The 24759-nt window shown below is 34.8% G+C and overlaps 1 protein-coding gene across 12 annotated transcripts; it reads left to right on the plus strand.

The window, feature by feature from the left end:
* The first annotated feature begins 210 nt into the window (after positions 1 to 210).
* Positions 211 to 14191, plus strand: LOC142984232 (uncharacterized). Of its 12 annotated transcripts, XM_076131694.1 has the most exons (33): positions 211 to 370; positions 1856 to 1942; positions 2562 to 2609; positions 2878 to 2949; positions 3058 to 3129; positions 3299 to 3370; positions 3582 to 3653; positions 3906 to 3977; positions 4065 to 4136; positions 4225 to 4272; positions 4484 to 4543; positions 4643 to 4690; positions 4914 to 4973; positions 5369 to 5416; positions 5613 to 5660; positions 5768 to 5815; positions 6006 to 6053; positions 6175 to 6222; positions 6462 to 6500; positions 6655 to 6726; positions 7265 to 7324; positions 7434 to 7505; positions 7614 to 7697; positions 7778 to 7849; positions 8079 to 8126; positions 8203 to 8283; positions 9275 to 9699; positions 9964 to 10621; positions 10940 to 10993; positions 12235 to 12261; positions 12897 to 13109; positions 13391 to 13429; positions 14135 to 14191. In XM_076131694.1, exons 1-33 carry the CDS (start codon positions 311 to 313, stop codon positions 14174 to 14176), a joined length of 3069 nt encoding a protein of 1022 aa, XP_075987809.1. In that variant the 5' UTR covers positions 211 to 310; the 3' UTR covers positions 14177 to 14191. The 12 variants fall into 12 exon arrangements, with proteins under 12 accessions (XP_075987809.1, XP_075987798.1, XP_075987799.1 ...); XM_076131683.1 differs by having other exon boundaries at positions 9275 to 10621; XM_076131684.1 differs by lacking the exon at positions 7614 to 7697 and having other exon boundaries at positions 9275 to 10621.
* The last annotated feature ends 10568 nt before the right edge of the window (positions 14192 to 24759 follow it).

The following is a 24759-nucleotide window of genomic DNA, read 5'->3' on the forward strand; positions in this document are numbered from 1 at the left end:
AATAAAAAAAACTAACCACAGACCATAAAAATCCCGCCATATTTGATTCCATTTAAAAAAATAGCTATTAAACAAATAGCTTTATGTTTACACTAAGTAACATATAATTAGGAACGTAAAATAATAATTGAATTTTTTGGAAAACAATGCGTAATTAAAATATATATATATATCGATTACATTTGAGGTGAAATTTCACGGTGAATTATGCGACAGTGTGTTCATTAATGGCGATTATTTACGGTACTTGTAGATTTATAAGGAGTGTGTATGGAGTATTGTACCTCAGCGTTTGTTTAGGCTTGCAAAAATGAGGTGGTTTATCATCCTCGCTTTCTGCTTGGCTGTATCTATTGCTGCCCCGGCACCGGTGAGTAAAAAAAGAAAAATGTTTTTCGCGCGTTTCGTTAAAATTAATAAAAGAAGCCGTTCGTATTAACTATTGCAATTGATAGCATCGGATCTAATATAGTGCAATAGCTTAGAGGAGAGCCTTTTGAGCAAGTTTCGCGGCTGGTGGTATACAAAATTCAGAATTTATACTTGTGCAGCCGGCAGTGGCCTTTTCGTACAGCTACTTTGGAAATACACAGAATTATTAATTATAATCTAGATAAATCGTGTAATTTAAGGACTCTACCTACTAATAGGTACGTTGGACTGTAATAGTGATGAAGAATAAAAGCTTCGATTATCGCAACGTGTAGGTAAAGCATAACTTGGGTGGATAACCAAATTAACAAATACTTAGCATACAATATAATTACTACTACTACTATATTTTAATATAAAAAAAACCATTTCAATACCTGTGACTCGTAATTCACAGGTATTGATAATAAATAAATAAATTTTTATTATCAATACCTGTGAATTACGACTATCTGTTTACCAAAGTTGCACAAGTTTCCAAGCCAACAAAAAGTCTATTCTGTTTACTTTCACTGGGTTATAATTTCAAAAGAATAATAATATTAGAAGTTGAGAAGATTTCCTCAACAAACTGTGAAGAGGGAAGTTCTTGAGTGAACTAATCATGAACAGCAAGTTGGATCGTAATAAATCATTGTGTACGACATAACTTCAACTTTGTAATGTTAGAAACTGCTTTCTTAGCGGTTTTTCTTTTTTACCCGCTCTTCTGTATAGTAGATTATATGCCTCTGTGGCGCATTCGATAGTGCACGTGACTATTGCGATTACTGTGCCGAGGTCTCAGGTTCGAATCCTAGATTGGGGCAAAAAAATATTTCTAAGTTTTGCTCATTGCTCAGAGATTGCCCAGAGTTAGGATGTTAGGTCGTAGATACGAGAGAGCACGTAAAGCCGTCGACCGCCGACCTCTCATTGGTCGCATCGGCTAAGCCAACCTACCGAGGTTCTGAGAAAAAGAGAATAGAGAGTGTACCTGCGTATAATGCACACTCTTGGACACTATAATCAAAGTCCTGCACAGTTATCTAGTTCTAACAAAACTGACCGTCAACACGGATTATTGGCCAGTAGGGCATTATTACATTTCTATAGATATACTATAGAGTGTATAAAATTGATTTCATTGGCATCGCGTCGGTTATGCCCAAGAGTGGGTAGAGGTGTAAGAAATACACCCAAGTTTCGCCATTTACAATATTTAGTCCCATGTAATGGATGCGAGCCCTATCGCCACATACCAGGCTCGTTATCTAACTTCGGGAATTGAGAAATATTTTTATATAAATTAGAAAAGATTAATAGCACTCTATGCCTACAGATGTTCTTTTTAGGTATATACCTACTCATTCAATACATATTGCTGAGTCGAAGAAATTAGGCTACTTTTTAAACAAATATTTATGTTATTTTAATTTGACAGAGTGATTCCAATCATAACAATAATAACGAACAAGACAATGAAAGAGCAGAGCAGAATGCACTGAGGAGATGGTGGCGAGATTTACAGGTACCAAACAATCTTTATTATTTAATCTATACTAATATTATTAAGCTGAAGAGTTTGTTTCTTTGTTCGTTTGTTTGTTTGTTTGAACGCGCTAATCTCAGGAACTACTGGTCCGATTTGAAAACTTATTTCAGTGTTAGATAGCCCATTTATCGAGGAAGGCTATATAGGCTATATATCATCGCTACGACCAATAGGAGCGGAGTACCAGTAAAAAAGGTAACAAAAACAGGGAAAATTATGACCCATTTTCTCTTAGGTGACGCAAGCGAAGTTGCGCGGGTCAGCTAGTTAACATTATATAACTGCTGTATGTTTGTATGTGTCTCAATGATGCCAAAACCACGGAATGAATTTTGATGAAAATTTGTTACGTAGATAGTTAGTACAGGAAAAAATTGTAAATCGATTAATTTACGAGAAGCTAATGCACTACATTTTTTTTTCTATAGTTTAATGGCTAACCTTGAGACAAAGTTTCTGTGCAAGAAACGAACTTTTTTTCTTTAGAAACAGGGACTCCACGGGTCAAATTTTTCGTTTGACCTGGATTTCAAACTGACACTTGAAATGTTTTAAATTAAATATATTATTTGATGTCTATTTGTTCTTGTTTCAGTCGGATTCAGAAGTAGATGGCCGGAGACATAACAGCGGAAGTTCAAACGTATGCTTTTAATATTTATGTTTAATTACTAATGGCTTTATAAGATTAAACTTTTGACTGCCTCCGTGGCGCAGTGTTTAAGGTCTTCACGATTCTAATATTGTGTCGGGAGGTCGTAGATTCGATACCCACACAGAACAATTTATTTGTGTGATCCATAAATAGTTGTTTCGGGTCTGATTGTGCATTGTCTTGTCGAATCACAGCTTTATAGAACGTAATTAATGTAATATTTGAGCGTAATTAATATTATTGGTTTTTGTTTCAGTCTAATTCAGAAGTAGACTCAGAAATAGACGCAGAAGTAGATGGTCGAAGACGTAACAACAGAAGATCAGTCGTAAGTCTTTGTATTATTTTATTTAAAAAATATATATAGTATATTATTAATTTGAAAGTACCTTTGATTTTTGTGATGCCATAAATATTTTATTTCTTCTTGTTTCAGTCTGATTCAGAAGTAAATGCAGAAAATCACGCAGAAGTAGATGGTCGAAGACATAACAACAGGAGGTCTAACGTAAGTTTTACATTATTTATTAATTCAACCGTTTTATACATCGTGTTTACTTTTAAGCTAGTAAAATAAATTTAAAAGAGCAAAGCTGCGGACAAACTTTAATCTTCTGTAGAGTATGAAATTAACGTTCTGATCGTAATTATATTGTTTTATTTCTTCTTATTTTAAGGCTCAATCAGAAGTAAATGCAGAAGAACACGCAGAAGTAGATGGCCGAAGACGTAACGACAGGAGGTCTAACGTAAGTTTTACATTATTTTATTAACTTAACCATTTTAAACATCGTGAGTTTACTAGCTTAACAATTTATAACTTAACAACTTAGACTTAAACAATCTTTAGTCTACTATAGAGCAATAGTAAAATAATGTTTCGTTTTATATCCCTATTTGGACAAAAATCTAGTCGTAATACTAACGCGTAATGATCTTATTTATTTCTTCTTGTTTCAGTCTGATTTAGAAGTAAATTCTGAAGTAGACGCAGAAGTAGACGGTCGAAGACATAACAACAGAAGATCAAACGTATGGCTTTATATAATATTTAATACTATTAACTTAGCAATTTAAACATCGTGATTACACTAGCTTAAGAATTTATAAGGACGAAGCCGCGGACAAACTTTAGTCTACTGTAGAGCAATAAGAAAATAATGTTCTATTTTATACAATTTTATTTTATTTTAGATAATTTTTGTCCTTGAGGGGTCAAGGATAAAAATTATCTAATCGTAATACAAAATCGTTATTAAATTGTATTATTTCTTCTTGCTTCAGTCTCATTCAGAAGGAAATGCTGAAGAAGACGCAGAGGTAGATGGTCGAAGGCACAACAACAGAAGATCAAACGTATGCTTTTTTATCATATTTTAGTGAATACATAAAATACTAGATTAACACAATGTTCTTATATTATAATGCATGATCTTCTTTCAGTCCCAATCAGAAGTAGACTCAGAAGTTGACGCAGAAGTAGATGGTCGAAGACGCAACAGCAGAAGATCAAACGTATGGTTCTTAATCATATTTAATTTATTTTTACTTAAAAATAATCGAAAAATACAATGTTCTTATAATACGTATGTACTTGTTTCAGTCTCGTTCAGAAGTAGACAGCAGAAGACGAAACCAAGGAAGATCAAACGTATGTTTTAATGACTATTACGTGACCTTTTTTAGATTAACATACAAAAACCATAAATTTAAAAGTAACTCTGTATGTGTAAACTAAACTATGGAAGCAATCGAGACCTTATTCGAGAAGAAAATGTGTTACTCTTTTAATCTGATTTTATTAATAAAATGTCTGCAAAATAATTTCATATGTATACAAATTTAGTTTTTCCTTGTTATAGTCTAATGCAGAGGAAGACTCAGACGTGGATGGTCGAAGACATAACGACAGGAGATCAGAGGTAAAGTTGTGCTATTTGCTGTTGTTGATCTCCAGTTCTATATCCAGTCGGACCATAGAAACAATTTTATATCATATATTTTGTTTGTGTTAATTTCAGCGGGAATCAGAAGTAGATGACCGCAGAGACAATCGTGAAAGATCGCATGTATGGTTTTATTTTGTATTAATTGGATATATGTAATGAGTTGTAGCATTTTTTCAGGTTTACATACAAACAATATACATTTGAAAGTAACCCTGTATGTCTAAACTCAACTATTGAACCAATCGAAACCTTATTTACCAAAGTAGATCTAGAAGAAAATGTGTTATTAATTTAGCCCGTAAATTCATAATGATATATTTAAATTTAGTTTTTCTCGTTGTAGTCTAATGCAGAGGAAGATTCGGAAGTGGATGGTCGAGAACATAACGACAGGAGATCAGAGGTAAGACTGTGTTATTTGCTGTTGTTGATCTGCAGTTCTATATCCAGTCGAACCGTAGAAGCAATTTTATATAATATATTTTGTTTGACAACTCCCACGCAAGTGGTTGCAGGTTCGAACCTGAGGCAACACACCAATGACTTTTCGAAGTTATGTGCGTATTAAAAATAATCATCACATGCTTCAACGGTGAAGGAAAACAACGTGAGGGGTTGCATGCCTAAAATTTATTTAATACATTTATTGAGGGCATGCAGACTTCCCAACCCACACTTGGCTAGCGTGGTGGACTCAAGGCTTAAACCCTCCCTCATTACGGGAGGAGACCCTTGCCCAGCAGTGGGATAATAATGGGTTAAATTTATTATTATATATTCTGTTTGTGTTAATTTCAGTGGGAATCAGAAGTAGACGACCGCAGAGACAATCGTGAAAGATCGCACGTATGGTTATATTTCATATTTAATAGATTTGGGAAGTAGTTTATTCGTGTATTAATAAAGAGTATTATCTATTGATTTAGATGAACTTTGCACTTACAGGTCAAAACGACTTGGAATACTCTATCGAAAAACTGTAGGCAGACAAAACTTTTGCATAAAACTAAAGTTTCATATATTTTCTTTATGCTTGTTTCAGTCTAATTCAGAAGTAGAGGATCGAAGACATAACAGCGGTAGATCAGAGGTAAAACTGTGCTATGTACTATTGTTGATCTGGAGTCCTATACATTTCCAGTCGGACCATAGAATCAGTTGTATAGTTGTAACACATTTTGTTTGTACTAATTTCAGAGGGAATCAGAAGTAGATGACCGCAGAGAAAATCGTGAAAGGTCGCACGTATGTATTTATTTCATAAATTTGGGAAGTAGATTATTCGTGTATTAATAAAGAGTATTATCTATTGATTTAGATGAATTTTACAATTACAAGTCAAATCAAATTGGAATACTCTATCGAAAAAACTGTAGGCAGACAAAGCTTCTGCATAAAACTAAAGTTTCATATATTTTCTTTTTGCTTGTTTCAGTCTAATTCAGAAGTAGACAGTCGAAGACATAACGACGGGAGATCAGAGGTAGCGCTTTACTAATTACTGTATTAATTACTATTGTTAATCTGCAATCCTATACATTACCAATAGAATCTTAGAAGCAATTTTATATACTTAATATTTATTTTGTTTGTGCTAATTTCAGTGGGAAAGGGAAGAAGATGGCCGAAGAGAAAATCGCGAAAGATCACACGTATGACTTTATACCTTATTTAACTATTTTGACAAGAATATGTACCATCAATTCTTATAACTAATTCTAAATAAGAAAATATATATCACTCTACATACCAACAATCTAAAAAACAAAAATAAATATGCAATTTTTATGCTATACTTAGCAGAAGTTAGAAAATATATAGACGAATTATATTGAACAAAGCAAGCAAACGTAGCCGCATGATAATTCTAGTCATTTTACTCTCGTTTCAGTCTAATTCAGATCGTAGAAGACAGAACAGAAGATCCGTAGTAAGTTTTTGTAAACATCATAACTAATTAGAATATATTAAAGTAAATAATATAATAAATACATAATAAAACCTCTTTTCTATAAAAAGTATTATGTTGCAAGCATACAAACAATGAACACAAATTACTACTAACTATTTACCTCTTGTTTCAGTCTAATTCAGAAATAGACGAAGAACATGATGTAGAAGTAGATGGCCGAAGACAAATCCAGAGGAGAGAAAATGTAAGGCCTTATGTTATACCTGATTTAACTTTTAAACTAACTGGTTCTCCATCCGTCTGTCCAACATGAGGCAGAAGTAGACGGCCGAAGACAACACCAATGGGAATCAAACGTTAGACGTTTTAATGACTCGATCTGTCTCTCAGTTAGGCTCCCCCAGTTTCACTTCCGAACTAATTCATTTTAAATTAAATATATAATATACTTAATATTATAAATGCGAAAGTAACTCTGTCTGTCTGTCCATCTGTTACTCAATCACACCCAAACTACTGAACCAATTTGAATGAAATTTGGTATGGAGATATTTTGATACTCGAGAAAGGACATAGGCTACTTTTTACCCCGGGAAAATGACGCATTCTCATGGGCAAATTCAGGTGGCGAACGAAGTCGCGGGTAAAAGCTAGTTATCTACATATATTAACAGTTTCATATCCTAATTGTAATTTATACCTATTGATGTAGTTCATTGTTAATTTAATGTAAATACCCGTAAAGTTATTTCACATCATTATTTCGTTTGTTCTTGTTTCAGTCAAATTCAGAAGTTGACTCAGAAGTAGATGGTCGAAGACGTAACAACAGGAGAGAAAATGTAAAGCTTTTAATAATCTTTCTAATTTTATCTGAACATAATATACGTATACTAGTTTAAAATAAATGAATAATATAAATTTCTTTTATATTAATTATTCTTCTTTCAGTCTCATTCAGAAGTAGAGGCAGAAGTAGACGCAGAAGTAGATGCTCGAAGACGTAACAACAGGAGAGAAAATGTAAAACTTTTAATAATCCTTTCTAAATTTATCTGAAAACAAACGTATTCTAATTTGAAAATAAATTAATCATAAAAATTTAATTTATATTAATTATTCTTCTTTCAGTCTCATTCAGAAGTAGAGGCAGAAGTAGAGGCAGAAGTAGACGCAGAAGTAGATGGTCGAAGACATAACAACAGGGGATCAGATGTGCGGCTTCATATTATATTTAATCTTATTGTTTTAGTTACATTAGGAAAGTGACTAATAATTTTCGGTTTTCATTTCAGTCTCATTCAGAAGTAGAAGCAGAAGTAGACGCAGAAGTAGATGGTCGAAGACAACGCAACAGGGAATCAAATGTAAGACTTTATCGTGTTGAATTATTTTTAGACTATATATTATCATACATTCTAAAGTAACTGTATGTATGTCTATCTATTAGACTTGAGCAACAAAACATTAAACCTGAACTTTCGCAACATAATATTGATTTAAACCTTATAACATAAATATTTATCATAAACATTCCATTTACGAAATATACTAATTAATAATTGAGCGATATTAGAAAAAATCTTCTGGTTTCAGTCTCATTCAGAAGAAAATCGCCGAAGAGATGACAATAGAAGATCAGAGGTAAAGTTTTAAACTATTATATATTTTTTATTTCATTATTATAGTAATTGATACTATACTTACTTAACTATTACAGGATGTAAAAGACAGTAGAAAAAACGATAATGATAAAGGAAACAAAAATAATGAAGATTTAGATCACGGCTCTGAAGACTTGGTACGAATTAACTAAAAATATATTATTATATTTAGCTAATAACACGCCTTACTTTATTTACTGTTTAGTATTCTTACGTAAATTGTTTAATTCAGCTAACAGTTCAATTTGAGTTCAATAACCTTTAATAGTTATTACTTAAACCCTAAATCATGCGAAAGTTTTGATTAAGACAAATAGCAGGCAATCAAAATGTCCTTCAGTTGGGTCTGTGGTACCCAATATTTGCTTGACTAAACAGTTAAACATTAAAATACATATAGTATACATACGCATGTAAACAATAAAAACGCATAACACATTGGCTCCCAAAAGCATATTTTCTCATTTTCTCTCTTAAGTTTATCCAGAACTTAAAATTTTCTCAGTTATTACGAGGATATCAACTGTAAGTGCTTAAAGTGGTGGGCAGAGAGCCAAGATTGTGCTTATCAGCTTCTCGCCGTACTAGTGGTGTCTGAATCGCTTTATTATTATTATTTATTTATTATTATTAAAACAGTGTTTCTTACATGAAACTTATACTTATGGTCCACAAAACTGTTTGAACAGTTTGTCTGTGGACACGGTCGAGTCTCATTTAATTATAGCAGTACTCAAGATGTACATATAATGCCAAAATTATTTGCCAAAATGCCATTATTAATTTCATGGAAATCAAAACATATTGCGTAGATAACCAAATTTTATATCGCGATTTTAAGTAATATTTATCTAGGATACGATATCCTACTTTTTATTTTGTATGCTATTATTTTGTTTGAACTTCCCATTAATTCATTTTTTATTTTCCGGAAATGTTAAAGTCATTCGAGTAGAATATTTCTCTCTTATTATTATATTATGCTAAAAGATAATTGGATTTCTTATAACAGTAGATTCACGTAAACTATATGTAATATAAATGTTATATTAGCCTTCGGACTCCGTCTCAAACTCAACCTCTAAAAAAATATACTCTTAATATTAACAATAAATATTTATTTTAAAGCCACCACGCGTCGCCAGACACAACGATTACGACGCCAGCAGACGATCTCATTCATCAATCGATGAACATTCTGACATTGACAACAGCGCTAGACGTAATTCAAGAAGTAGCAACTCCCATCGCGCAAATAGAAACAGGCAAGAACAAAACAGAAACGTGAACCAATGGGACGCAGAAGACGATATAGAAGAGAATAATAACGCAGAAGAAAATGAAAGCGACAATAGACGAGTTGAACGATCTCACGAAAACTGGAATTCTAACGATCACGAAGACAATGTCAACGAAGAACGGTCACAACGATCTCATAATAATAGAAATAATAACTCGAATAGACGTAACAGAAATCATAATAGACAAAATGATAGATCAGACCATGAATTGAATAGAAAGAATGATCATCATGATATAAACCAAAGTGACAGGTATGTGGTGGAGAATGATCATAGCAATAGTGATAGGCATGATTCTAGTGAACGATCTGACCATGGAAATAACAGGAATAATGCGAACAGTCACCATAGACCTAGCAAACATGGCAGATCTGACAGCAATAGTGTTCATAGCAACAACAGAAATAATATACATCATGACAATTCTGTTCATGAAAGGCATAGGAAGAATATCAATAATGATATAAACAGAAGTGATGAGAGTGATGAGAAATATCTAATTAGGAGTGATTACAGGTACGAGATTCAAAACGAGGAAAGTGAAAGGAATGAGGATCATGACAGGAGAGATAATCATGATAGGAGTGATGATCACGATAATAGAGCTGAAAATAGCAATCATGTTGATAATCAGCACGAGTGGGAGGACAACGAAAATTATATTAGCAATAGCAGAAGCAACAACGAAGAAGATAACTGGTTTGATAACGACAGTGAAAGTAATAACAGATATGATGACTCGCTCGATGATAAATTTGGTGATAATGAAAAGAGTCATAATGATAGGTCAGATGATGACAGGTCAGATGATGACAGGTCCGATGATGACAGGTCAGATGATGATAGGTCGGATAATGACAGCTGGGATGATGTTCAAAGAAGTGATGACAGATACGAGAGTGAGGATGATAGAAATGACGAGTCTAGTGTTAATGATGACAGATGGGACAGTGATGACAGGTCAGATAGCCATAATGATGATGACCGTTTAGACGATGATGAGCGCAGTGATGATGATGATAGAAATGAGAATATACAAAGAGACTTGGTAGATGGTGAAAAATATGACCATTCTAATAACGATGGATATGAAAGTTTCGATAGTTGGGACCAAAGTAAGCATAAGAGAGGAAGGCAACATCATAAAGCAAAGAGAATCAATCATGTCAGAAACGTAAGTATTTTCATGTTATTCTAATAAGTCTAAGCTCTTAATTGAGACTGACTTAAGAGAGACTATTTCTTTACAAAATAATATAGTATATTAAGAAGCGCACACTTTCGACAAAAATACTAGCAAACAATAAATTGCAACCTACCTACAAAAAGACAGACTTGTCTATAATTATATGGGATACGTCTGTCGTAAAACCTAGACTAAGGTCTCCGTTCAATCTTTTAGTAATATCATGGTTGTAATACACTGTTACTTAAGTAGCCGTTATAACACGTTGTTTAAGAACTGCTAAGTTAAGAAACAGCTTTTTTTTAGATGGAGGACGATAGATCCGAAGATGGTGACTCTCATCAACGAAGTGTATACAAAGTAAGTATGTTACATTAACAGGCGATGATACATATAATACTTGGTAGACCTACGACTTTCTAATAGATTTTTAATATAGATATAAGTAGTCCGATAACTCAGTAAAAAGCCTTGTGTTGTTGTCCGATACCCGACTTACAACAATTTTGAACATACTGGAATTTAATAGGTATTCTGAATAAAACATGCATTCTAAAGCTCTTTGGTAAAAAATCGGAATATAGTCGATTGTTGTATTTGTAGATATTTTTTCGAGTAGCAACTTTAAATAAAATATTAAGTAAATCTTAATTTATTTAGCACATTAGTCCTTGCTGTTACCATGACAAACCAAGAGTCTTTAATATAGTTTCCTTAAATACATAAGAGAACAGATGATCATCAGAAATCAAGTTATATTTGAATAAAGATAAAAAATAAAAGGTGGAGCAAAAAAATATAATTTATTATTATAATTTAGATTTAGGACGTATCCATCTTAAAGACTTTCATCTACTCTCGATGTCTATTGGCAAATTATGCGTGGACTTATTATCTAAATAGCTACACTTGTGACTTGTACACGATCAACTTAGTCACTTTGGAAATCAAAGGGGGCTTTCTATTGAATCAAATGACATATTGTTGTCCAACTCAAAAACGTTCCATAGCTTTTTTCAGCTCTTAAGTATCATCTTGTCTTTGTCACATTTATGGGCATCAAAGCAATAGAAATATCTACTTTCAAGCAACAATTAGAATCGAGTTATATATTGATTTAACTATTATTCACTTTTGTTCGGTAAAACCTCGTCAATTGGTCCTTAATGTCACCCCATTTAACTTTAACTGTATATTTCTTTTTTCTAAGGGCTCATCGGACTGATGTCAAGAATCCTGAAGCTTCATCTCCTATAATTTAACTACTTGCATTACTTTAAACTTTAATAAACCTTACTACTTGTAAACGATCGTTTTATTTTCTAACCTTGTTGAAAAAACTATTTCATATCTGTACCAGCTAATTAAAAAGTTAAATAAAACACTATTACGGTCAACGGTTGGGCAACAGTCTCTTTCAGTTGCGAAAGAGAGATTTTGAATAGACTGAGTTGGCCAAATGTGGGTTTGAAAATTTCCTTCCTGAAAAAACAGTTTTTCATTCCTGTGAATTCATAATTATTTCTGATCCACATTAGTTACACCCATAACTTCGAAAATTTATTGGTGTTACTACATTATGATTTATTTTGTCACTATAGCATCTACGTGAAATCGCTAGAACTGCAGTAAGTAAAACAAACAATTTTTATGTCTAGAATCTAGATAAAACCATCAGTCTAGAAACATGTCTTAGCAAATATGATGTTATCTCCTGTAGACCGACATTCGACCTTGGTGGTCAGTTAGTATGAAATTAACCAACTGCGTAGTCGAACTATTTATAGAAGGGTCAAGTGTGTGGTACAGAAATAGAATTTATGTTGAATTGGTCTCACAATCCAAGGAAGATTCTACACTCTGAGAGGCTACCACGGTTCGTAAAAATGAAATTTTGTAAAACTGAAATTTCGTAAAACATTGAAATTGCTTGGCCTCTTTTTAATCTACTTTGTCACGGAGTAGGCAGTATCGGATAAGCATGATACGCATAGATTTAATAATACAATAATGGCTTAGCCGATATCCAGCTACGGAGGCAAATGTCATTGAAACTGACCAACGGTGCAGGTTCTTGTTTATAATGTCCAAGTGTGTGCACAATACTCAGGTACATTCTTTATTCCTCCACTTTCTGGTAGCCCAGTGGGACGGATACCCGACACGAAAGCGCAACAGATTAAATAATACTACAATATTTTCTAAAACGAATTTATATCCTTATTTCAAGTATACAGAATAAAGTACAATTTGAATTTAACAGGGTTGCAACGATTTATCTCGATGCAAGGATATCCGTTTTCCCTCAGACAATGATCAAAACAATTGTAAAGAAAAAAATGATTCAGATGAAGGAAGCTGTAGCAAGAAAAGACAAAAACCTAAGAACAGCGATGAATATCAGACTCTAAGTGACTACTATCAACCTGATAGACTGAAAGCAGTGTTTAAGAACCGACAGATGGACCCACGTGACGTAATACCTCCTTAATTAACCTGTTATAATATCCTTTCTTCCTTTTTTCTAACCCATTGCTGTCCCACTGCTGGACAAGAGTCTCCCCTCAAACTAGGGAGGGGTTAGGCCTTGAGTCCACCACGTGGGTTGGGGACTTTTTATCCCCTCAATAAATGTATTTAACAAATTTTTAGGCATGCAAGGTTTCATCACGTGATCACTATTTCTAATATAAAAAATCGAAAGCTTGAAATTTATATTAACAGTAAGGTATACAAAAAAATTAAATGACATTACAGGATCGTGTAATACGTGAGCATTATGAGAAAATGATGAAGGTAAGTCTAAGAAAACCTTTTAAATTGTGACGTTAAAATTAAATGAAGCAAAGGAAGTTTGTAAGGATTGTACCAAGGGGCGTCCTCTAGTTTCGATTTATTTTGTGTTTGTATGTATGACGTCACTGTAGTAATAATCACAAGCTTGAGCCCTTAGCAGTGGCGGAGTTAGGTCCTTCCAGGCACGGAACGGAAAGGTTCAACGAAGTCAGTCGATCAAATTTTGCAAGTATTTTTTTTTTGCTTACATCATACAAATCAAATGAGTGAACAAAACATGCAAAAGAGAAGACTTGATTAACTGTTGCTGTAGCGCGATTCTATGCAGTCAATATTGTCGACTATCGAAAGTTTGACATTTAGAATGTACTGCGAAAAATAGTACCTATGACGCCCGTCAGAGACGCTGATCAGATTTTCATTCAAAATTTCTCGATGACAAGCCGGTTGTCGGTAGTCGATAGACTCGATAGTAGTAGAGAATCAAGCTTCTGATCTAGCTTTTAAATTTGTTTAGTCTAGGCCCCGATGGCCCGATATGGGGCCCCCCAAAAGTCTGAAACTTTTGGAAGACCCTATATCGAGCCATGGCCGGATAATTGGAGGCCCAGCTGACCCTTTTGCCCCTGGCTGGCCCAACATTGGACCCTATTAAATTATAGACCTTGTGCTTAACGAATACTAGAAATACTATTTTGTTCACAGGAATTTAACAAAAAATTCATTGAAACATACTTCAAAACATGACAGAGATTGGAGTAAAAATATTTTGTAAATTAATATAATGACTGAATAAATTAACAAAGCACATGTTACACAAAACACTAGTTTTATTTCGAAATAATTTTCCGCTTACTAGCTTACCTACTGAATTTTACCCATTATTTAACTAACGAGTCGATTGTTGTTAAAATGTTTATAGCGAGTAGCACTCACCGGTAAGCGAACAGTTGGTGAAGCAACCTTCACGCGGATATTCTATAGGTGGGTGACCGCTTGGTTGAGCTTAGCGTCTTCGTGCTTCGAAGGGAAGGTAAGACTTCGACTCCGAATGTTTTTAGTTTTGACAACAGTCGTCTAGCCACATCAAAGGCCTTCGGACGGCTTGAACAGCTATGACACTAACCATACTATGAATTAGTAAAAACTACGTCTCTACTGTCTCTGTCTTTGACAACATGTACAAAAGAAATCAGATGAAAATCAAATTGTTTATTTATCCATAGGTATTTTCAGGTAGATATTAATTTTTTTTCACTGCGCGTGATAGTTAAGCGATCCACAGAAATAACATTTAATTTTGTGTGAGTCCAAATTTTTTTGGGCCCATCCCGTTAGTTCTGTGAAGGTACTAGCACTATTTTGTCCTAGATGTCCGTGGTGGGACAAGTAACTCTTTTTTGATGCCCGATTTCCCGTTGAAGACTAATAAGAAGAGACTAGTTAGTTAAGAGACTAGTAGTAGACTAGGCGGCACTAAGGAAAATTATGAAATGGTTTCACCAAAATCTCCTAACACTAAACGTAGACAAATCGTGTTATGTCCCTTTCACAATCCGACGGCACACTAAACCTTCACATGACTTTGTGGTAACTGCTCACTCCTGCCTCAGCCCGGTCTCGACATGTGCTTGCCCTACACTAGCAAGAAGTGAATGCGTTAAATATCTAGGAGTACTTATTGATGATGGGCTGAGATGGGACAAGCAGATTGATGCCATTACAACCAGAACCATGCGCCTAATCTACGTTTTTAAATCCCTCAGAGAATCGGCTGACACTCGTATACTAAAAATGGTTTACCTAGCTTTGTGTCAGTCGATTATAGGATACTGCATCACGGTTTGGGGTGGTGCAATTAAAACCAACTTCCTGAGAGTAGAGCGAGCTCAAAGAGCGGTACTCAAAGTTATGCTTAAGAAGCCTTACATATACCCCACCTCTCAGCTTTACGAGGAGAGCCAAGTGTTAACCGTTAGGAAGCTTTTCATCTTGCAATGTATTTTAAGAACTCACAAGGTCATGCCTCTCTCTAACCCAAATAAACGTAGAAACGTCCCGTCAGGAGTTAGTCACAAAACCAATTTTGCCGAACACCAATTTTACGTTGCAGGTACACACTTATATAAAAATCTACATAAGAAGCTAAACATATTGCATTCAAATAGATACGCGCTCAAACAAAAAATCACCCAGTGGCTATTATTACAGGACTACCCCACAACAGAAAATCTTCTAACACACATCTCATGAGCACACATATACACACACTTGCATAGGCATACACACATACACGTACACACACACATACACACACACACACACACATACACACACACACATACACACACACACACACACAAACATATGTATATTTCACTATTCCATTCCATTTTTATTTCATAGAGATGTAGCAAATTTATTTCATAAAATTAAAATGATGTAACTCACTCGATAAATCGACACTGTCATACCTGCTGAATATAAGTAGTTCAACTACAGCTGAACCCTATCCCTTAAGATACAGGCTGGACCTAGTTTAAGGGATAGAGTCAGAATTTTTTGTGTTAAAACAACTATAAACATATTTTTAAGTTTGTAACAGTGATATGTAATTTTCGTGTTGTTTATCTGTAAAATGAAATAAAATATTATTATTATGTACGTCTTTTGTATATCTCGGGACAACAGAGTCCCGGACATTTGGAAGGCGTGCGTGGGGCCGAAGCCAACACGTAGAGGCCCTTTTTAGACGGCTTTAATCTTTCAATAATGTGTGGTGTCACAATCCGGTGATTATCCCTGTTTACACTATAAAATGCACCCAAGGACAATCACCGGACTGTGTGGAACTATGGCAAAACTAACGGGAAAAACTACTTGGGCTATTGGGATGGGGTGCTTATGGACTGGAAACCAGGGGATCTATGGGGACTATGGCGCCTGCCGATAACAATGTTGAAAACATGTAAAAATGGCAGGCGGAGACTTGCCAACTCACAAACTGGGCCACCCTAAACAAGTCGCATAAATAGCAACAAGGGGGCAACAGGGACGTGAGCGGCTGAAGGACGGAGAGGCCTCGCTGGACGTTAAACTCAGATCACTTGCTCCCTGAGGGTCCGGCATCACTGGCCCACTAGCCACTTACGCTCAGCATCCGTCCTCCGAACAGAGTGGGAGCTCTGCTCTTGCGACTCCACTCTGGACGGCCAATGAAGGCAAGCCAGAGGCGGGGGACCGGTTCCTCGTCAGTTTTCACTCCGACCAGCCAACTAAGGCAAGCCGGAGATGAGGAAGGGTGACTTCCCCCTGGAGCACTCAGGTACCGCGGGGTCGCTACTCCCCGTCACCTCGCCCCAAGGTGCCCTGCGGGCTTATTATTATTATTATTATAGTTGTGGCCAGTTTTCCCGTTCAGTTGTTTATATTTGTGTGTGTCTTAGTATGTAAATATCCCCACAGGGCAATACTAGTTCTTAGAACAGCACTATGTGACTATTATATAAACTGTAAAATTAAAAACTCTTTATTGCATTTTTTATAATAAATGCATTTGAAGTTTACACACGCCGCTCACCAAAACGACCGATATAAAACGAGTTTAAATTATGACCCCACACCGTGACGTTTTCAGTACACCGACTATTGCGCTATTTTATGATTATTTTTTCACATAATATAATGTTTACATGTCATATAAAAAGTCATTCTTCATTCGGATCTCTATATCTCTGTAATAAAATTTTATCGAAATCAAGCTGACCCCGTAAACTTCATACCGCCTTACAGCTGATTTTCAATCAATAAATAATTCATAAATCGTTTTTTTTTTGTTTTATTTTCTCAGTAAGAACCATCCCCGTACTTCAAGGAATATTATAAAAAAAGAATTAGTGAAATCGGTCCAGCCGTTTGCGCGTGATGGTGTGTTCAGGGGAAATAGGAATTCATTAGTATATATTTATCTATACTTATAATAAATCTGTAGAGAGGTCAATTCTGTACATTGAATATATTTAAAAAAAAACCAATGGGGGATGTTTAGTAACGGATACTGATACCGAATCTGCAATTTATAATTTTCTTTTCTGTCTGTCTGTCTGTCTGTCTGTCTGTCTGTCTGTCCTCCGTCTGTATGTGTCGCTATCACGTAAAAACTACCGAATAGAATGCACTGAAATTTGGTATATGCATAGAATAAGTAGTGGAGCAATTTCTAGGATACTTTTTATAGCATAAAATTTCAAAGATTTTTAGAAAATTGAAAAAAATACGTAAAAATCGTTTGAACCTGCGTTTCCCTATAGAGACCATAGATGGCTTTACAATCCATTTCACAACATTCGCATAAAGTTAACGCGGCGCCTGCCGTATCGATACCTGTTGTTCGCACCAACCAATAGATGGCGTTATAGTCCGCAACAAAGCATGTTTTTTCTAATTAATTTATTAATTTATTTTAATGGCTTTATTGTAAAAAAAATACCTTTGAAACATGCTATACATTTATAAGATTTTTAAACATAAATGTTGTATGATATTATATTACACAAAAATGTTGGTTTACGTGGGTCCGGTGCGGTCGGGATATCCTAGATGGCAAATCGAGTAATTTCGTTTGTTGTCGTTGTTCGTCGCAACTAACAGATGGCGTTGTTGTTCGAAACACATAACCAAATTAATTGGTTGCATTTTGGAAATAAATTGGATAGCTATGAAACAGACTATGTGGTAAGTTTTAAAAAATAAACAACGGATGATATATAAAAAATAATTACGGGTTACGCGGTTTCGGACGTATCATCGCAAGTATACATTATTACGCGTGTGAAGAGCTCCGGCGCAGATAGGTCTGTCTGTAGCTATAATAATATTCTGAATCCAGACGGGTAAGCAATGGTCAGTCTATAATAAGGTATTATATTTTACACTGTAAACTGGTACGGATACAGACGAGAGCGGAAAAGAAGGTAACCACAGGAAATCAGGCCTACCTGAGCCTGTGTCACATTGTGTGCCCTTCGGGTCCCTTTCGTAAATAACCATTAGATGACAAAAGAGTTGTTAGCATTTTTATGTGTAGGTGTATCGAGCGCTTCGCAATTCGCTTGCTCAAACGAATAAGCAACAGTACGAAATTCACGCGAGCGGAGCCGCACGGGTCAGCTAGTGTTACTATAAGAGCCCGAACTGTGGTACATCCTAAGATTTTCCGGTAAAAACTTAGTTCGGGCTTTTACAGTAACATAAATAATTATATTTTTTTATGTGTATAGTATACATATATTGAAAATGAATAATAATTGTTGAAAATGTGATCGGGGTTCTGAGTTCCAGCAGAAAAATAGAAAATATTTATAGTTTAAAGAATTGCGCATTTATAAATAAGTTTTTGTTCAATTGATTACATTCAGTGGCTAGTCGAGAGGATGAAAACAAATCTAAACTTTAAATATTGGATTGTTCAGTGCGTCTGGTTTTTCTCTATTTGCTTTCATAATCATTTATCATGCAGACGTAACATCACGTCTATTATACTCGTAGGTGTACTCAAAGATATAGGGAATATGAAAATGGATGTATTCCCTATATCTTTGAGTAATAGTAGTAGTGTCATATATGTATATATATTATATATATATATATATATATATGACAATAGACAATATATGTACGTACTACCGCTGATAAACAATATCCTACTAATACAAACTTTCGCATTATAATTCTATTTATGTATCTGTATGTATGGATGAACCGATTACGATGAAATTTGGTATGTAGGTAGCTGAAGACCCAGAATAACACACAGGCTTTTCATCCCGGAGTTCCTAAGAGATCAGGATTTACTAGATATTTTTGGGAAGTTTCTCAATTATCTTTGATTTTCAAGGATTCCGCGGACTGAAAAATTATAAGAAGCTCTTCTAAGGAAAGTAATGACTCTGATACAATTCGACGTTTTAACGATTATGCTATCGCAAATTCATGTTAAAATTCGCACTAAGTCTGAATGTACTTACACGCATGTCTTACTGACGCAAACCTTAATCATACCACAGATCATACGTTACACTATAGTCTGACAACTTAATAGCTAGCCTTAGCATTCATGTTTTATCTTGACTATTATTGATAACTCTGTGTTTTTCCAAAATAAAGTGGCTGTATCAAACAGGCCACCGTCAGCTGCGTAAGCCTGCGGTCACTGATGTTCAAAATTCTAAATTGGGTATAGTTATTTGTTCAAAAAGACAACTCCCGCAATATGAATTGCTCTTGTGTAGCGGGGACTTTTACAAACATACAAACAACGGATACAAAGTACAACCAGACCCGAAACAATCATTTGAGAACCGCACAAATAATTGTTCCGTGTGGGAATCGAGCCTACGACCTCCGGACGCAACGGTAGCGGCGTGGCGACATACATAAACCACTGGTCTTCATAAAAATGGTCAGGTGGGTAGTACTAGTAATTGGAGCTCCTATTGACAAGATGTATGCATGTGAATGAGGCAAGGGAAGTTTGTAAGGACAGTACCAATTTGCGTTTATGGATCTCTTTGGAGAAAGTCGTGACTTTATGCATGTTTAAACGTATATCTCCATCAACCGCGAACCTTGGCACAAGACTCTCTAAGTTGTTGGACTATATCACTTATTATTATTTTACGTAATAGCTTAGTCATTACTAAAAATCGTAACGCATTATTAGTCACATTTTAACACAATCATTTACACCTACGCTAGAATAGTGTAACATATATGCCAACTAAAAACATCCAATAGTTTCCCGAATGAACGATTTTAAACGACCCTGATTGGCCAATCATGACCGAGAGCGGCGAATGACACGGAAAAGAGTGAATCATTCAGTCAATGACATTCTATTTTCATTTGTATGTCTGGCAAAGATACATAAACAGTTTATTCGTGGTGGATGAAAGACGTGTCTACAATCGTTTTAAAATTCTCAACACGTGATATTTTAAAGTGAATTTTGTCTTTGTTTTTGGGACTACAATCAGTGTAAACAATAGAAGCCGTAACGAAAAGGTATTTAAATATAAAAATGTATAATTTCCCGCTTAAAGTGCTTGTAAATTGTTTTTTTATTTTTGAACACTAAATCCCGATTTCGCGTCCAAAATTCATCAGATGGAATTTTGACAGTATTTTTTTATATTTGCTGTCAATTTATTTAGTAGATAGTTTATGTGACACTTAAATATAAACTGTGAGTCTGGATTTAGGGCTTCCCGGGTCATGAATAATCTGATCAATAAATATAGTAACAGTAGATGTATGAAAAATTTGTCAATATTTCGTCTGATTAGTTCACCGGCAGGTATTTAGAGGTGTTAAAATCGAACCGTAAAACAGACATTTAATTAGTCTACTTCAAAATCAAAAAATCAGCATCAAAAATATTTTATTGACATAAAATCTGTTACAATATCCACACATTGTCCTGACATCTATGCTAGCCGAAGCTGTGTTACAGATGCCAGTGTCTTCACCCTTATTTATTAACATGACAATATTTTGGCATAAAACAGAAAGAGTATTAAGAATATATGAAAATAAAACTATAACTATAAACTTATAACTTTACTTCTTCGTAGTATGTTTAGAATGAACATAAATTATACAGTGTAGATAATAACATCGTTAAAATTGATGTATTTATGTAACTTTGCAATTGTCAATTGGTTTGTCAATACTTATATTGTTCTTCACTGCATCGTCTTGGACTTTGGTAAATATACATACAGTAATTTTCATATCTATGTATATGAAGTATTTATTTATTATACTACTATGTATTGGCAACAAACCAATGAGATAACGATAGACCTAATGACTTTCCGACGTGTGTATTAGAAATAATTATCACTTGTTTCAACGGTAAAGAAAATTATCGTGATGCATCTTTGCCTAGCTAAATTGAAACGTTTCTTGAAGGAATGCTAAGTCCCCAAACACACTCTGCTGCAGTCTGAAAACTTGCTAGAGAGTCTTTTATGCAAGGTTTACGACGGGTGGAGGTATATAATACCTAAATCAGAATTCAGAACAATAGCGTTGTTTTCTTTTTATCGTATGATTAGTGGTTAACCTAGTGTTAACAGAATTGATGAGTATCTAAACGACAATAGCTCTTGGGATTAGTCGCTCGCTTGATTAGGATTCTTTGAAATTAGGGAACTTTGCTATAAATTGTATAAACTCAGTAGCAGTAGGTCTAATATTGTAAAATATGGGCAATTAATGATGCAAATAGGTGATGTTACGTACAATTTGATGTTATTCATAAAACTGTCACTTTTTTTCTTTTATAATGTTCACAACCAGTGTGCTCACTTGCTGCCCATATTCTTATTATCACATGCTAGTAGGTGCTCCCAACATACGGTATGATCAGAGACTAATAAATAACCTAGCTATATTAATTTAACTTAATTGACGTTTAGTCTATATCGCTGATTGTTGGCAGCTCCTCGCATGATCAATTATTGTATCAACCACATTGTAAAACTTTTGGCGATTGAAAAGAGTGGCCGTGAGTTTCTCGCTAGCTCTTCTCATAAGGCTCTACCCCCTTTCCGAGCTAGTGGTAGATTCAGTAATTGTAACGACTATCATAAGTGTCAATATTTGACCTAAATGAATAAATGATTTGATTTTGATTTTGATTTTGATTTTGTCAAAGTTGTTCAAACCGCCCGAAGGTTTTTGACGTGGCTTAACGATTGTTATCTTGGCAGACAAACACCGGAACCGACTTTTTACCTTCCCATCCGAAGCAGGGTGCTAGTTTAAATACCACTATGCGGTCACGCATCTATAGATCCACTGATCGTTTACCGACCGACCGGTAAGCGCAATCTAAATAAATCATGCATGGCAGGGTGACGGACAATTAAATAGTCGCGTATACTAAATACAAAAGTATTGCGGCAGGAAACATGTGATCTGCAATGGGACAGCAATCTGATATATTGACTGTAACAGACAGGAATTGGTTAAACTGATTTGACTTTGACTATCCTGAGTTATATTAAATGGTAGATATTTATATCCCGAGAGCTATATAGCCCACAGTTTTGTACATTTTACCTGTTCTATTTTCTGATAGTAATAATAATGTATTACACGTTTTGATAAACGTTCAATAAAATATTATATAAGTACCTCTAACATTGCAAAGATCATATCAGATTGGTTGTGATGAGGAGTTCATTTTTGAATCTACGAAACCTTAACGCGAGAAAAAAGCTCCTCTAGTGCTACACTTTAAATAAATGTCGAAGTCTCCAATCAATTTCAAAAATAATTACCAAGCTAAAAAGCTATTCTCAAGTAATACAGGTAATTTTTATCATTCGCCATAATCGCCATAAACAAAGACCAACTGTCTTAAAAACATCGAGATTAAAATACGTTTATTAAAATCTGTACCGTGTGTGTAATGATACGTTAATAGTATAGTAATTATTACCACAATCACTGTTTAATCAAGGAAAACGACTTGGTTAAATAATAATAGGTAATTGTCCTCCCGGCTGATATTCTCTTTCAGTTTTAATTTAAATGAGTTGACAACTGTTTATTAATATTAACTTAATGGATACAATGTTGTTTAAAGTCGGGCTTAAGTTTATAGTATAGGTAATGTCCGGAGGTATATTTACTTATACATATATACTGTATAACAAGCTGTGAATGAGGCAAGGGAAGTTTGTAAGAATCGTACCAAGTGACGTTCTATGGACTGTGCCTTATCCTATTAGAAAAATGTGATTTTAAGTATGTATGTATTGTCTAAATTTTATATACTTTCGTTACCAACAACGAGAAACCATTCTTTCACTAATCCTGATTTGCGATTCTTTACCACGACAATCGACGACCGGCTAACTATCGACTTTTGTATGAACATCTGAAGCACCTCTAGCGGGCATTGTAGGAACTATTATTGCAGAACATTTTAAATGGCAAACTCTCGATACTCAATAGTACCGACTGTAGAGAATCGCGCTACAGAAAACCTTATCTGTAGCGCGATTGCTGCTCTTGCCGCTGACTTATTTTATCAATATTGTCAGTAATTAGATTCATTAATTAGTAACGAAACATAAGTAATACAAAGCTTTTGTCCGCAATCACGTTTTCGTAAACTATAATTGTTAAATGGCTTACTATATGCTATGTCCTGTCGGGGCTTAAGCCATCTTTGTACAAAATGTTATTCAATTCGGTTGAATAGTTTAGCCTTGAGAAGAGACAGAGTAACTTTCGTATTAATAACTATATTAGTCGTCGTCTTCGTATCGTATGATTAGTGATCAACCTAGTGTCAAAGTTGTTCAAGCCGCCCGAAGCCTTTGACGTGGCTTAACGACTGTTATCTTAATTAAACAACCGAGATCGACTTTTTACGTGCCCTCCGAAGCACGGAAGCGCCCCAATTCAAATACCACAATGCGGTCACCCATCTATGGAATGACAGCGCCAAGGGTTGCTTAACCCACAGGTCGTTTACCGACCGATGAGCGCAACTGGCTATGGGCGCCTTATAGTGATTAGCAAAAATTACCTATGTATCGTACATAGGTAATTTTAGAACGATACCTATTTCGTGACACAATTGTAAATAGATTATTTCAATCTATCCTGTTTGGCAGATAATACAGTTAAAATTAACCGGATGGATATTACGTTAGAGGTTAATGACCCTAGATTATATGACAATACATGCGATGATTAACAAAACGTTACCAATAAAAACTTTATAATAATGAGTCACAAATGTATTTTTATAAACAAGTCCTTATAAAAGCCAAGGTTGATTGTGTTGCAGGATTCTGAAGGTAAAGTAAGCTGTTTTCGGTTTATTTGTTAAGTTAATGTGACATTAAAAGTTTCTTCTCTTGAATATTCTTTAAAATCCTTTATTGGACATTATGCGAACTGCGAGGCACCACTCGCGTACAAACTTTCATCACCAATTTCAACAAAGTTGGTATTGTTTTTTAAAATCCTATTACGGAACGTCAAATAACTCCAAGCTTCTTTAAAATCTGTAAAATCAAAATCTGAAAAATATTCTGTGTCATTTTGACCACCAATCATATAAAAAAAAAATAATGAATACCTCAAGATGTAAAATTGTACGTTGCCTTCTAGGTGTTAGACTACTTCTTCTTAGCGTGTCGACGGCAAACAAATTTTAGTATATTATTAAAACTTAAAATAGTATGTGACACTTTCTGTCTTGCTATATATATACTGCCAGCCCAGTATTCAGCTACGTGTACGGC

This window comes from Anticarsia gemmatalis, chromosome 26 (assembly GCF_050436995.1).
Source record: "Anticarsia gemmatalis isolate Benzon Research Colony breed Stoneville strain chromosome 26, ilAntGemm2 primary, whole genome shotgun sequence".
Classification (NCBI taxonomy): domain Eukaryota; kingdom Metazoa; phylum Arthropoda; class Insecta; order Lepidoptera; family Erebidae; genus Anticarsia; species Anticarsia gemmatalis.